Consider the following 16027-nt stretch of genomic DNA (forward strand, 5'->3'; position numbering starts at 1 on the left):
AACACACTGATACTTATCTCCATAACTTCAACCTTCTTCCACTAAAAGATACTCTCATATTTTCCGAAACAAGATTCCAGTTTCTTAACTTTTTACCACGCAATTGTCCGAGCCACATAATAAATTCAGCGTTGTGCGGCCTGCACACGATTTCGAGCGCAGAAAGTTCCAGTACCGGCCGCGAAGGAGCTCGTAACGAACCGTCGAATGGCCCGAGGCACTCATTCGGTCAGATAAGGAAGACAAAGGGAAAAAAAATTAATCACGTGGGCGGCGCGCTCGCTTCGCATCCGGTCCATTTTCACGGCCCATTTTTCTCGGATCGCGGTCCGCCGACGAGCGACTCGGGGACGATCCAGAACGGAACTGCGAGCCGTCGTTCCGCCGTGATTTTTCACCGCCGTCTGAGAAACGGCGAACTCGGCGAGCATGTTCAGCGCCGTGTCTGCTCGACTTCCATCCGTGTTTCCACCGCATCCACCGATACCTCAGACGACGCGGCGTCATCGGTGAATCGCTCGGAAACTGTCGACGATCCGTTCCGCAGCTGTTGCTGTTCGAAACTGTACCCACTCTGTCCTCTTCCCCGAGACACGATCCCGCGAACATCGGAAACACGAAGCGACCGTGGAACATCGAGGAATATATCTATATTTAACTAGGATCGGTCGAACCGGTTCCCCTCCTCGCACACCCTTTGCACTCTGTAAATGAAAACGTGGTCGGCCGTCGAACGTCGATATCGATCGGTGAAACTGGTGTCTTTACCGAGCGCGGATGACCCTTTTTGTCGGTCATTTTTAGTATTAGGTCGAGGACTTCTTTTTGCGATGTGTGTCAGTGGAGTTAGCTAATTCTTCATACGAATATTAAGTATAATTGATCTCTTAATATACACGCGTTACACTTCTCGTGTATTTTTCTTTGCTTTCGAAACAGAATGTGCGATTCAATGATTGCGTAATAAAGAGATTTGATAGTAGAAATAATAGAAAGCGATGAACGATAAGATTGGGACGATTTCAAGGAAGCTCGGTAGAAACTGGAATCATCGAAAGATCGGAGCCGTAAATATACGGAAGTGTAAGCAGTAATCTGTGTCAGTTGGGTCCCGTGACACTCGTTAACCCTCCTCGCAAAATTCGATGATATCGTTAATAGCGGCTGAGTTAATTAGCGCCTAATGAATTTCGGGGGACGGCGCTAACGATAATAATAAATTACGCGCAATAGGACCGGACTGATAGTGCGGCCGAGCGTGCGGTTAAGCAGCATTCGGCGCGATTACGCGCGGCTATTGATCACTCATTAGCGAAACGATCGTCTGATACGTTGGGCTCCTGGCCCACTCAAGTATCATAGACCTCTGGCACACACTTGACAGCTCAATATTTCATCGCGGTCGTCCGGCCTCGATGGACTACGAAGGACGATTACATCAGCCCACTATTACCGGCAGGATATGCGAATCGGTCAGGAATAATATTAATCTCAATTTTGATAACACCTGACCTTTGACGTTAGTCTCGAGATTCTCTTCGTTTTCGATTCTCCGATAGATTAGAAATTGAATCTTCTACTGTACTTGGTATTTTACTCGGTATTCGTTTTTCAAATTTCTTCATCCTCCTTAGTTTTGAACCTTGAATACATCACGCGATTAGACGATCCAATTTTCAACTACCGAAATTCAAAGAATTTTTCCTCGGCTCCTGGGATCGGTATTCCGAAGCCCGAACGGCGGAGTTAATTAAAGTTAGACCGTTACAACCGAGGCCGATCAATATTCTAAAGCGATTCTCTATCGAAACAACGTGATTCGGTAATTACCATCGACTGTTCGTCACAGCGTTCGCGGCGGACGCGGTCAAAGCCGACCGGCGATTCTAAAGAACTCATTAAACGAGTCCTCCACGTTATTTACAGGCGAGGTTGAGCCGCTCGCCTCAATTACACTCGGTTGGATATTCTTTTTATTTCAATTAGTCCGCTACATTTTTACGCGAGCCCCGTGCGCCTCGCTTCTTCCTCCCTCCTCTTGGGATACGCGGCGCATCAAGAGCATTGCCGCCATGAAACACTCCTAATTAGCTTAATTAGTGCTCTCACGTTGCCTTCAAATGCTAATAGAATTATGCCGGCGTTCGTCGTAACGTTACGTAGCAAAAAAATGCGTGCCAGCGGAGAACGCAAAAAGATGATGGCGAAGAAGCGAGGAACGAGGAAAGAACGAAAAGGAAGAGAGGGAAATGGTGAGGAAAAGGGGGATAAGAAGTGTATATGTATGTGTGTGTGTGAGAGAGAAAGAGAGAGAGAGGAATAGCGGAAGGTAGGGAGAATAGAAGGAGAGGGCGAGAAAGAGGAAAGTAGTGGCGGGGAAAAAGACCGCAAATTCTTTTTCAGGTCAAAGGGTTCCTTTCACGTCATCTGCCGCGCTCGAGAGCCGCTGAAAATAAAAATGACCTCGCGGAAAGTCTTTTCCTCGGTTCTCTCGTCGGCCGGACAAGCAGGCTAGGCGAGCGCGGCAGCATTTCTGCCCCGCTACTTCATTTTCCCAGCTTTCTTTCCACGTACGCGGCGCGCGCCGCGGTGAAACGTGGCCCCCGGCCGGGCTCCCTTGATACCGGCTAATTCGACTCGCACGAAATTATTTCGCGGTGAATTTTACCGCGAAATATCGAATAGGCGGGGCTCTCTCGCGTTTCTCGAGTTGCTTGTTTTGCTCGGAGTGGTTCTCTACGGTTTCAAAGAAATTATATTTCGAACGAGTGGACCGGTAATTGGTCGCGCGAAACAAGTATCGGTTATTAGTGGAGGTCATCGTGTTAAACGCGAATTAAAATACACGCGACGCGTGAAAAGTTGATTGAGGAATTATAGATCTCTGTTCGTGGATCCACTTTGATGGTTAGTTTTGTCGCCAAGTCGATCGAGTTCTTTGTAGTGCGTTATACGTCTTCGTGTATATTACAGTCGAGATTTCTTTGTTTTTGAAAATTGCCGGTATGAGACTCGAAACTTTGCATTATACTGTTTAACGTGTATATTTGTGTATCAAAATCAAAGGGTTGTTAAAAATGAGATACGGATTTGTTTAGTACATGCGAAATAGAGTAGTAATAATAGTAGTACTGTAGTAATTACTGTAATTAAAAATTGAGTATCTTCTCAGATATTCGATCTAAATATTTCGACTCACCGATCTCCAGGTATTTCTGATGCACCGGGTCGTATTGTTCCCAGGTCAAAGTCCGGAAACGGCTCTTCTCGCGGCTGGCGGGTAGGAGCGTGTCGTTTCGGTTGTGGTGATCGATCACGTTCGGATTCCTGGAACGAAAACGTAAATCGTTATTTCGGATATCTTCGTCGATCGACGGTGATGGTTTTGCGAATATCGTTGGCCCTGGACCCAGACATCCATTACTGTCCTCCTTTACCGTCGAGCATGACGCTGCTTCGAGTTTCAGGAATGAAGATGCACGTTCGACGTCTGACTTCTATGTATACTAAGATTTACTGAACGTTCAACCTCGGTTTAACCCGATAATCTTCAACTATCTCACTGGGATTCGGATGTAAGTAGTACAACGCAACGTTTGTACGGTTAACATGAAATAGCTCAAACCAGTCAAACATGTGCTCATCGCATGGAATTTAATTCTACAGACTAATACACGGAATTAGCAACTCAGACATTAACAAGGCAATCATTGTTCGCTTTAACATTAAATTGACGAGGAAGACACTGTCAGCTTACACATCAAATTAACACGTTGAATGCCATGTCACCGGTGACCTCCAACCGAATCGAATCACTATAGTTCACTCAATTAAACCATGATTATTTGAAAACATTTGTATATTATAAACAATGCTAACTAATGTGGTCACATTCAGCTAGATGAACCTGCACGAATAACAATGCAATACAATCAAATGGTTTAATATCATATTCTTTCCATTTCAAGTATTCTGTACCACGAAATCGTGCGGCATTCAACGTGTTAACAAGAACAACAGTGACCGCTCGTCGAGGTATATAATAATTGTCACTTTCAAGTCACATAACATGACGGTATTTCAATGATGTCTCCACTGATTTCCACTAGCTCATATATTCATAAGATCCAATAAAATTACCGCGATACCTCTGTCTACCTAAGACCTAACTGCAACGTTTGCACAGTTAACATGAAATAGCTCAAACCAGTCGGTCAAACATGTGCTCATCACATGGAATTTAATTCTACAGACTAATACACGGAATTAGCAACTCAGACATTAACAAGTAAGTCATTGTTCACTTAAACATTAAACTGACAAGGAAGACATGTGGTGATGTGACAACAGTGACGGCTCGTCGAGGAATGCACTCTCAAGTGACACGACATAGCGGTATCTCAATTATATCTCCAATGATTTCCACCAGCTCATATATTCATAAGATCCAATAAAATTACCGCGATACCTCTGTAACACATCCCGCAGCGCAAGCCGAAATTACCGAGGCACCTTCGGCGGAGCTTGCGAGTGACGATCTCGGTAAACTCCGTCCGTTATTATGCTTCCGGGCCAAGAAACTGCGCCGGCGGCGAAGGAAACCACGCATCGGCGGCTGCGTTGAATTAGTGCAACAAGTAGCAAATCGAAAGGGAATTAAGCCGCGAGGGCCGGCGGGCCGCGACGTGCGCTTTGTTCGGGGGGGTTCCCAGTCCGTTCACGAACAGCCGGGAAGAATACGTCCGCGGAATCCGGAATGCGGCGCCGCAGGATTCGAGACACGGCCGCGGCATAATTCACTATCGGGAAGTTTCGTCCCCGGCGCACACGGCTCCTGCATACGATGTCCACCCGGTCGTTACTCGCCGCGACACCCTCCCTGATTACTTTGTCCGGCTCGCAGCAAGTATTACACAGGCTGCGGCACTGTTTACGCCGACCGTGCACGCCCCTCGAATCCTTTGATCGAGCTGGCCGAGCAATGTCCTCTATTGTATTCAGGATACTCTGCGACGGGGACATATTTTTGAAAGAGAGGACGCGCAGAGGCGGGATCTTTGAGTCGTGATTTAATAGTCGTTGGAGAGCAGCAGGTAGATATTGTGATTCTAGCGTTAAATGCATGGCTCAGTGGTATCATGGTATTTGGTCGGACAGTGGTGCTTAGTTTGGTGTTCGAGCCTTTTGAATGCTTTAGCTCGAATATTACCCACAGGTGAAACGAATGTACGAGAGTACGGTTCAAGTGGTAGCAGCCTGTGTTTGGTCGGACATTGTTTCATAGGTTATCGTGTTGAATGTTTTATTCTGTTGTGTGCTGGATTTATAGGTGAAATGAGTGGATAGGATAGTGTACGTAGTGGAGATCAGTGTCTAGACTGATCGTATCTCACTGTTTTGCACACGTTGTTCGTAATACTTTTAAGCAATTATTTATTCCCCAGCTAAGTGCAACGTTAATTCACACACTGGCTGGATACATAACACGAGGAACTAACGTTCGGCAACATTAAGAGCATTAAATATTAAGTAGCACATCCGAATAATTAGACAGACACTTGTGGCCATTTACTGCTCGTACCAGCCGAGCTTCGTCCGAAAGTTAAATTACGCGTTGAACAGCTCCATTAAAATCGTCCGTAAGTAGCGCAGCCTGATAATTAGTCGAACTTCGTATCCCATTATAATTTGTAACGCGCCGGTTGCTCGCAGCTGTTCCTGATATTATTTTATAATTTAATTAAAACGTTACCGACCCTCACGCTCTGCCACCGGACGATTAATAAACCGCGTCAAGAGTTCAGGCTCGGTAAACGCGATACCCATTTCTGATGCACATCATTTTCGAGGGAACATGATAGACCGAGATGCGTAATGTAGGATCTCCCGTTAGAGTTGAAGTTGGTCTAAGTTAGAGTGGAGGCTATAAATTTGGCACGTTGAGCGCGGAGTCGATTTCCTTCTGCTTTTCGTTCAGGTGGCAGAGAGCAATTGCACAGACCGAATGCAACGTTCGTTTGAGCTATGCTTCTTTGTTCACACTGTTTTAATTAAACTTCATTAACATTACAACATTTATTGTTTGATCTTGACACTGCCAGTGTCACGCACCGATGTCGCCCAAATGAAAATCGCGATCAACGCGTTGACTCGACATCAGGTTTCTTCACAAGTGTGCTTCTTTGCCAAGATATTTTTAAAATGAATTATACTATTATGCTATTTTCAACGTTATTAGTAAGACGAATAGTTTATACTGCTCCCTACAAACTATCTACTTTTTAAGATGCATTTCAAATCAAATATCGTAATAATACAGAGTTATCAAGGAGAAAATGCAAAAGAAATTCGGAGTGCAAAGGGTTAAGAGTGAGTGGGCCAAATATTTGGGAAAATCTTTGGTGCATGGGTTATGCTTTGCCAAGATTATGCGTGAGACTCGAGAATGGTCGAGGAAGTGAGTGAAAGAGTCAGAGGAAAATAAAGCAAGCGAGTGAGCGAGAGAGAGAGAGAGAGAGTGAAAGTGAGAGCAAGGAAGTAAGAGAGTGAGTCAAGTATATAGTGGTTGACGAGAGAGGCGAGAGATTTTTTGGGAGTCAATGAGAAAACGAGTACGGTGTGTTAGTGAGCGTGATTTCAGAACTCTGTTAATAAATCTTGTTATTTAATCCGTGAGTTTTATCGCGAGTTTCCATCCTTTATCTCGACAGTGCGTGGGATTTTTGTGAATAAATCCTATTACAGAATGAGTGTAGGTGAATGCTTGGAAAATTTGTAAAATCCTTAGTCCATGAATTGCGTGAGATTCTGCTTGGTTGAGAGAAAATGTGCACGCGAAAAAGAGAAGGAAGAGACAACGTATGAGATTTCTAAAGACAATTGTGGAAAATTGAGGAAATAGAGTACTTTGTGAAAGTTAATCAGCGAAGCATTATCTTAAATGCTCGAGCACTTTAACGAGTCTCACCGTTACAGTTCCCTTTTCCCTTATCAACCCTTTGTAGACTTTCAGAAATGGAAAATCTTAAGATCCTTTCCTATTTACATAATTATCCTTAACTAGCTCTCGATTTTAAATGTCTAACCCTAACGTTCCGTAGCATACACTGGTCCACAAAGGGTAAGGGAACTATTATTTTCATTAGAACCCTCTGCGAGTGTTTCTTCAATACGACGCTGCAAATGTTTTATTAAAGAATAATCTTTTTTCATTTCTACGGACTCTTTATGCCCATTCCCGGGTAAAATGTCTTCCGAAGGAACAGCCTCAGCCGTCACGCGCCGCGGAAAAGTGCGGAATTACTCGAATATAGCGAGATATCTGGAGGGGTTGCAGCGCAACTAATGCGGTCGGTACACTCGCCGGGTTTCATAACGCGCTACATACCCCGCCGCCGTGGCCGCAAAATCTGCTCAGTTCTCGTTTACGGAACGACGGGAACGCGTTTAGAGAAACGATAGAGGGCGGGCGGACGGCGCGGGGCTTAATTACGCGCTACCTGGATCTACGCGTTGGGCAAATTGCTATTAGCGGTTTCGGGAACGCGCCGGAATAGTCTCAGGTATCTCGCTGTCGTTCGGAAAAATTGCCCGGGCAACGGCGATATTAAATTCCGGCGATGCTCGGGGAAGGCGGTCGCGACAAATTGTGCGACTACTTGATACTGCGATTCTTATTCTCGGGCTTTCTTCTCCGTGACTCGTCTCGGCTGCAATTTCACCCGGTAAGTAGGCAACCTCTCCGTGCTCAGTGAGTTCAACGTTTAAGAAAATTTAAGAACGTGCGAGATCTTTCTGGAAATCTTAATCGTTCAGTGGAATAATTTTGAAACTGGGTTTATGGACGTTCGTTGGGCAGTTTTATATTATTGTTTCTAGATGAATGTTCGTTTATTTAGATGTGAACGTTTACTAGGTAAACGTGAAATTCTATATGAGTTAAATTTACGTGTTTCGTAACGTTGAAGGAAGATTTGCAGGAGGATGATTGATTTCTTAAATAATATCTGATACTTCCCAGGGAATCGATTGTCTTTGGCAAATTATTCCAATATTTTACTATCCGTTCAATTGCCTCATTTGCTGTATAAATGATGATGGAATTCGCCGGGTGCAGAACCAGTGGGTTCATTGATTTACCGTCGAATTAACCTATTCATTCGAACGTTGCCCATGCGGAATTCCTATTCGCCGGCTTACTACAAATCAAATTCCTAGCATTGTACGAGCGTACGGCTGAAAAACAGGTATAACGTTTACAATAATCCGCGGATAATATCGTCGATGAACATTGAAATAATTTTCCGAGCATTAACTGCCGAGATTTTCATGGCTTCCGAATCATAAGCTCGTAATAGCGATAGAAATAGACCCGCGCAGTCTGTGAATTTAATTGAATTCCAGTTGCCGTCGAATATTCGTCGAATCGATACACCAAGAACCACGGAAAATCCTGAAACATACTTTCTACTATAAAAATCCAACAAATTTTCTCCTTGATTTAAACACACGTATCTTTTAAGTACTCAAATTGATAAAAAATCTGACTAACTCTCAGACTTCGCAATCAATCTGAAACCACAGGTCCGTCGAATGTCAAACATCGAAATAAAACTTTCTCGAAAGCAAGTGGAAGAGGTCGACGCTCGGTCAGGCAAATATTGAAATTACTGCGACTATATTTTCCGCGTTTAAATTTGTTGCCACCTTCGTCGAGTCGCGGAAAACGAGACTGTTCTCGGTACAGACGAAATGAAAATATCCCGTTGAAACGCCGATGACGAAGTCACCGTCTCCGGCGGCGGAGTTACGTGTATTCGTTTCAAGTGACATTCAAATTTCCTTTTTGCCGCGAACTGCATGGCCGCGCGTCGCAAACGAAGAAGCGGAATCAGACCTTTAGAGATTGGCAACTTCATCCGACTCCGCGGCGCGAGTTTGAGATTTCTTATCACTTCGAGTGGGACCCCCGCCGCCGTGGATTTCGCGCGAAACCGCGTTCCCCGCTCCCCCCGACCCCGCCGACTATAAACCCATTTCCCTCGTCGCCGGATGTCGAAATCCATTTCGCTGTGCACGCCGCCCTGTCGCTCCGAAGTGTTACACACCGTTGCGCGGACGCGCAGCCAGCTCGAAACTTTCTTACGGCGCGCTTCTAATATTCTTTTTCGCGGCGAATCGAATTTTCACTCGCAAATCGGGGCTCGCGCGGGTCCCCGAGAACACGCACCAATTTTCTCGCCGTCTGATGCTCGCGACACCGAGGCGACGCGACGGAACATCTGTTCCGAGACGGTGAGTCCGTCGGTTTTCAGGATGGAGTTTTCGAAGTAGCGGCCTACTGAAAATAGTAACCGAACAACGCATGTTTTGAGGAATATTCATTGAAGAGGCTTGCTGTTTTTAAACTGCAGTTGATATTGAAAATTACTATTAGAAGAACCAGCGCTCTAAGCGTCGAGATCATACGCGAAATCGCTGAGTATTTAAACGCTATTGGATAAAATCGGAACAACGTGAAATATTCAAGCTAACGTTACGCGTTTCCATTCTCCTCGTATTACAGGGATTCTCGAATAATATGATACTTCGCTGCAAAAACTAGATCAGAGAAAATTCCAATATAGGTCAAGAGTGACCAGCTATCGATCTGTCGCCCCACCGTTCTCGGTCAGCGATTCAAGCGTTGAAATCCGACGAGAGATACCTTTCTCCGTAAAATGCAAGTCAACCTTACGGCTTGAAAAATTGTTTAACCTTACGGTGTAGTTTCAGCCCCCGCCGCCTCCTTCGAGGACCGTGTCGTTGCCCGTTAAGGCTGGCGGACGGGGGTAGACAGGGGCAATGCATCAGCGGTTAATGAGCAAACTTTAATATTCTCCGGGACTGGAACCCGACCCGCTGCCACCTATCCTCCAACGGCCGCGAAGCAACCCTTTTATAGAGGGGCGGGCGGGGACAGGGGCGGGGGAGACGAGAAAGGAGGGTGACACCGCGCGGGGAACGCGATTACACGACTGCCATAATTATTGTGCGCCGCTAGACGTAGCGGGAAATAGAGGTACGTTGTTGCACCCACCTGTGGGGACGTTCGTTCTTTTGCCAGGCGTTGACTTCAAAGTCCGCCGCTTTCATTAATTTCGCGTGCGTCCAATTAACGTGCGCCTCTTCCCCGCGCGTTGAAAATTTCCAGTCGACCTCGAGCCTTTACCACCGACTACGGAATGATATTGGACTTAATAAAGAAGCCTCGCCGGCTACCCGGCTCGAATTTACGCTGGCGTTCTTCCGAACTGCCGAAACCCGCTAACGTGTCGCCGAATTTCTAATTTCGAGTTGGAAGTGATTATCGAACCCAGACTGGACAGTGTTCTTTGACCGTTCGATGAGACTTTGGATTCTTCTGCTTTTTCGTGAGTTATAGAAGAATCGAGCGAAGGGAAAGTGTAGATATGAAGTTCGGAATTGTTATTTGTATATTAACCCTCTATGGGCCGAATTTTGTTTCTTGATTATAACAAAATTTATGCAGTATGAAATTAATAAATGTCAATATATGAACACAAATTAAAACTATTCAGTAGTTTTAATAGTTTTATTAAAACGAATATATTTTGTAACTTTGAAGTTACAATGACGTTGAACGTAAACGTCCTGTATAAAAGTTTAAGTTGATCAATCATCTAATGTCATTCGTCATTTTGCAATAAAAATTAAATCAATTTCACCCAGTCTATTGATCTGTGACTACAAAGGGCTTATAGAGGGTTAATATAACTGAATCAGGAAGTTATATAGTTTAGGTATGTAATAAACAGGAATAGTTCTGTAATAATTAATTCTCGTATAGAATGAGATCAAGTAGAACAAGGGATATGGGTCAGCATCTATGAAAGAACGGTGAAACTTTTTCAAGTACGCTTCACTCATCAACCATATACTCATTAGAAATTCATTAGTCTAACTTTCCTGCACGTACACCGTAGCTAACAACCTTTCGAGCACAACCATGAAACTATTCCTGTCTATACCTTCTGTTTATTCGCGGCTAAATTAGAAATATAAAAGAAACAAGCCGTCCACTTTGCCAAGCTTTAAGAATCCCTTCTCGCGATGAGCTCTAGTTATACTTTGGAGCCGATCGATCGCGGCTAATCGTCGGACTACCTCGTTACAGCCCGACCACGATATTGACCATTAGATTTAGCGCTGAAAGCCGCTCGAACACCTGTTATCGCGAGCTCTTTTCATCGGCGGCGCACGGTCAATTAAGAGCGGCTATAGGCAGGTCGCGAGCCGATCGATAATTGCCGGGGGAATCGGCGTTGAAGCGACTCGAAGATGGATTCAATCGTCGCCGGAGCGTCTTGGCCCGTGGAACAACGACCGGTTAATCGAATTCCAATCACATTTCGGCGCCCGGTGCACCGGTGAAAAGCAATTTCGCGGTGTCAGCGATCGATCAGCTGGACCAGACGCTCGCTACGTCCTCTAATTGTCCTCGTCTCCATAGCGTTTCTATGTCTCCGCCTGCGGACGTCTCGATCCGATGTTTCCGCAAGCTGTGATCAGTCGGTGACCTATTTCCAAAGAAACTTATTTTCTCGACTTGTTGGTGAATCGCGATCACAATATCCAAGTGAATCTCTCGCAGACTATTATCTTCGAATTATTTTCCTGCTCGTGAACACGTCGGAACACGCTAGGTCTCTGGATCTCACAGCTAATGAGACGTATAGTCTGTCCAATTAAACGCGATACTAAGTAAATGTGCGATAGTTTACCTTTTGCGGTCGAGAGGCGGCTCACATGATTCGATATAGGATACTTATGAAGTTTCATATTTAATACTAAGCTGCGTAACGCAGTAATATAAAAATACTAAAATAAAGTAGCTTCGTTCTATTATTTATATACTTCACTTGGTGTCTACACATGGTTTATGTCTCATCAGAAAGCGTTAAATATCTCAAGCGGAAAACTTTCGAGTGTAAAGCACGTCTGAGACAACTATATACGCCAATCACCGTGCATATCTCATAAATGCTTACATCCATCGCACCTCCTCGTTGGACAAGTTACAGATAATGCACGGGGGAATGAAAGTTGTTGGGCGTTCACAGCAGCGTCCTTACTTGGAGCTGATTAAATGAAACCGCTTGCTCCTTCGTGAGTGGACTGTATTTTTCGTGTGTACAATTATGTCTGAACACTAAGACGCGCTTGTATGACGTGTATCGTTCGAAAGTTGTGAGTTGTCTCTTTCGCTGGCGATCTGCGAGTCAGATCGTCAGCTCCGAGATTTAAGAAAACACCCTGATTGGTTATCGCCAAAATTGACAAGTCCCAATCAGGGGTTTTCGAAACGAATTGTCCCCACCGTCGCTGCGCCCTTGGCGCGTCTAGTCTAACGAGGGCGGGGTGCTACCTAAGACATGCAGAGACTATGTGTTTAGCTTGGACACAAATTTCCTCCAGGCAAACCCCTGGTACCGAGTGTCCTTAGGATACCATTTGGTCGCCCTTCAGAAATACAACCCGTCGATGGCTGCCACATGCGGGTGAAAGGAAAGTTTTAGAATTTGATTTCAAAAGGCCAATGAACATTGCCGCGATGTGCCGTTAAAATACTAAACAATAAGAGCCGTTTTTTGCCCCGTGCTGTAAAGAGCTTAAGTATGAAGTTATGTATGAAGAGATCGATAGGCAACATTCAACGGGTAGCCAAAAATTCCGTGAACGAAGCAGTTCCTCCGTTAGTCTTCGTCGAACCGAAAACCGGAAGTACAAGAGGCGGGATGCGCGGCGAACGCGTATCGTTGGCGGTTTCCGACGGATGGGCTCGTGCAATTTCAAGATGTGCACGGGACACAAGGGCCGCGGGGTGACTGGGAAAAGGGTGGTCGGAGGTGGAAGGGTGAAACTGTCCCGGCCCGTTGGTTGGTCGCATCGTAAAGCGGGCGTTAAGCCCGAATATGAAGCTTTTTCGCCGGTATCAGCAGGAAATTCTGCACTGCGGCGGCCAAGAATGTGCTAACGACTTGGAGGGAAAGAGAAGGCGAAATTGAGGGGGCGGCAAGTCGGCGTGGCACGTTATAACGATGATATAGTGCCGGTTGTAATTACGACTGCCGCATACCTTTCCCCCGCCGCCGCGCCGGAAACCTTCGACGGTTTCTGTCCGCCGCGAAAGTAATTTTGTTCGCCGCGAGACGGCAACTGGTAGCTTTTATCCCTTCGCCGGCCAGGTGGAAGGTTATTCGAGCAGTGTCGGGTTAATCATTGAATTGCAGGAATCGAATTGAGGGCCGGCTTAATCGGAAGAACGAGCAAGGGTCATTGGTTTAAGCACTTGGATCGAAACATCTGTGTAGCGCCTTTTATTGAAGTTTTGTCATCGATAATTACCAAATTGAATGTACTTTCCTATCGAATAGACAATCGCATTGAGTTTTACAAATGGAAGAACAAGTAGAAAAGCCAGTGTTGGCTTCGTGATTTACTTCGTTAAGTATAACAAGAGGGTAGCTGATCGAGTATTATACGATAGAGCATAGTGACAAATGTTGTGCGGGGAAGTGGTATGGAATGGAGTCTAGCCAGACAACAGACATGGACATGATTCTCATCAAAGTGTCGTCGACGTGGGGAAAACCGTCGATATATCACGCCTAATAGAGTTCTGTCGGCTAGCTGGCGACAAGCTGACACTGGCAATCAACACCAGAAAGAGAGGTGTCTGGCGGTTGCGCCAGCTTGCCAACTTTTCTACGGCTGCCCATTCTCTGTACCCGGCGGGGCAACCTTGAGGCGATCATGAGGACCATCAGCGGTTGGAATCGAACTTGCTGGACCGCCGCCAAATCGGATCGCGCGCTCGTTGGATCTGATTCCGTGCGATCATTTCGAGGAGTCTGCATATCTAGGAAAATGAAGCCAGTGTGCGGAGTGATTCCGTTTGAGAAGCTTTATTGTTTTCAACGATCTGCAACTCGTCTGGCCATTTATCAAAACTCGAGCATTAGGAGCTTCCCGCAATCGCTTGTGCAACGAGGAAGACGACGATTCCTCAACAAGTAGAAATTATCGAGAACAAAGAGGCGTGTAACAAGATCGGACAACAATAAAATCAAAGAGAAATACATGTTTACTTAAAGAAATCAATTATTAATTATTACAAAAAGTTAGTGTTATTTCAAGCTTCAAGACGACGAGTATACTCGTCGAACGCGGTTAAGTGCTAAGCGGGTCAATCTCTTACGAGAAAACCATCAACCGTTCCACCAGCTCGCAAGGTTAAGCGAAAGAAATTCTTCGACTTCCCCGCAAGTCGACGGCGCTTGTTCGCGAACGAAGTGGCAGACAGCCGCGCGTGAAAGGGAACGGAACGAGCGTCCGTTCCCGAGGAGCGTGTGAAGGAAAAAGCAGAAGAAGGAGAAGAAGCGGAGGAGAAGAACAAAACGAGGGAAGGAAAAGACGAGCGCGCCAGCGCTGAAACAACGAGCGAAAGGAAACACGAGAAAGTAGTCTTTTCACGGGTTTCCCGTGTCGTCGCGCCGAGTCGCCGCTGCTCAGCGAGACGCGCCGCGTCGGAAGGGACCGGCGGGGCCGAGGATTCGCGCGGCTTTGTGTCGCGCGGCTGGTGAACGCGTGAAAACCGGCGCGCAATCGAGTACAGCCGAGGGACGGTTCGAGCGTCGCGCCGCTGTCGCATTCAAATAAGCTTCGCGAGAAGAAGGAGAAGCGACGGGAGTCCAGACTGATTTGATGACTCGCGCGACAGCCGGAGGGACAAAAGTGTTTCGATGAATGGCGGGAGCGAAAATGAGCAAGTGGCCTCGCTTTGTTTCGAGCCTAATCACTTCCCTCTCCTCGGGTTTCTTCTCCGCCGACGGAACACGACGCGAGAGCGACTTTTCAATCCGGAACACGGATTTCGGGTATTAGAATTTCTAATTGGAATCCCGAAACTGAAGCCGGAGCTCGAGTATTATCGCTGCATTCGATTTGCAGTCTTTTATTCGAATTGCCTCCGGAATGACTGACCTACTCCACTGGCCCACTCGAGCGTGCAGCTATTTCGCTTTGCTGTTCGATCTTTATAGCGTTTCATCCGTCTGAAACCACGTTTCTACGTGATTCTTTGTGATTCTGGCATTCCGCTTTGATACGCCTGACGAACCATTGAACCATTCTACTCGAGAAACAAACGGAGATCCGTACGCGACACGTTCTACATTCTCCACATGGTTTATTGTGTCAAAGCACGGCTTTGATCGATATTTGTAACTGGTTTCAAAGCGTTCGCGTTTAGCTCGATCACAATCGGTAATTAACGTTAGAACTATTAGGTAGTAGAACTAGTAGAACTAATCTTTGTTATGAGTTTAGAAGTATACACATAACCAAAATATTGATGTTCCATAAATATTTATGAGCAATCACCAAGCACTGTTTATATTTATGTAATGTTATACACGCTTTTAGGTTTAAAGATGGGAGGTCGATTCACTTTGACAGTTCTACAGAAGCTTTTAATCTATAATTAACCTCAAGCAGTTTTCTAACGAGACAGTGGAGCAGACGAACTTCGCGCTGACACGGGTTTGAGCGTCGAGTGTTTCGCTGCACGAAATTACGTCATTTATCGGCTGCCTTCATCGAAAGCACGGCTGCTGGGTCAAGGGTGTCGCTCGTCATAGGGCTTCGATGGTAAAGGGATTTCCGCACAATGCTCAGCATCCACGGATTATCGTCGTGTCCCCGATTGCTGGATATCCGCCAGTTATCCGTTTATTTGTCCGGCGTAACCGATTCCGCGTACAAGTCCGCTTATTCGTTCGTAAGACCGGGATTAAATGAGTGTTGAGACAACGGATGTTAACCCATTTTCATCGCGTGACATAGATAATAATTTATTTTTAATTCTATTACTATGATCTTATATTACGATCCATGCACTTACCTCTACTAATTAAGAATTCGAATATAATAAAGAAACGAACTTATAGATAATAATTTATTTTCA

At 45.6% G+C, this 16027-nt stretch overlaps 1 protein-coding gene across 3 annotated transcripts in view; it reads right to left on the minus strand.

The window, feature by feature from the left end:
* The window catches only part of NLG-4 (neuroligin 4), a 446966-nt gene that overhangs the window by 68088 nt on the left and 362851 nt on the right, over positions 1-16027 (minus strand). For all 3 annotated transcript variants that reach the window (XM_031982034.2, XM_031982031.2, XM_031982032.2), the window contains exon 10: positions 3200-3327. In XM_031982034.2, the coding sequence (XP_031837894.1) occupies positions 3200-3327 (128 nt within the window). The remainder of the gene's footprint in view (positions 1-3199; positions 3328-16027) is intronic.

Source organism: Nomia melanderi, chromosome 3, assembly GCF_051020985.1.
Source record: "Nomia melanderi isolate GNS246 chromosome 3, iyNomMela1, whole genome shotgun sequence".
Lineage (NCBI taxonomy): Eukaryota > Metazoa > Arthropoda > Insecta > Hymenoptera > Halictidae > Nomia > Nomia melanderi.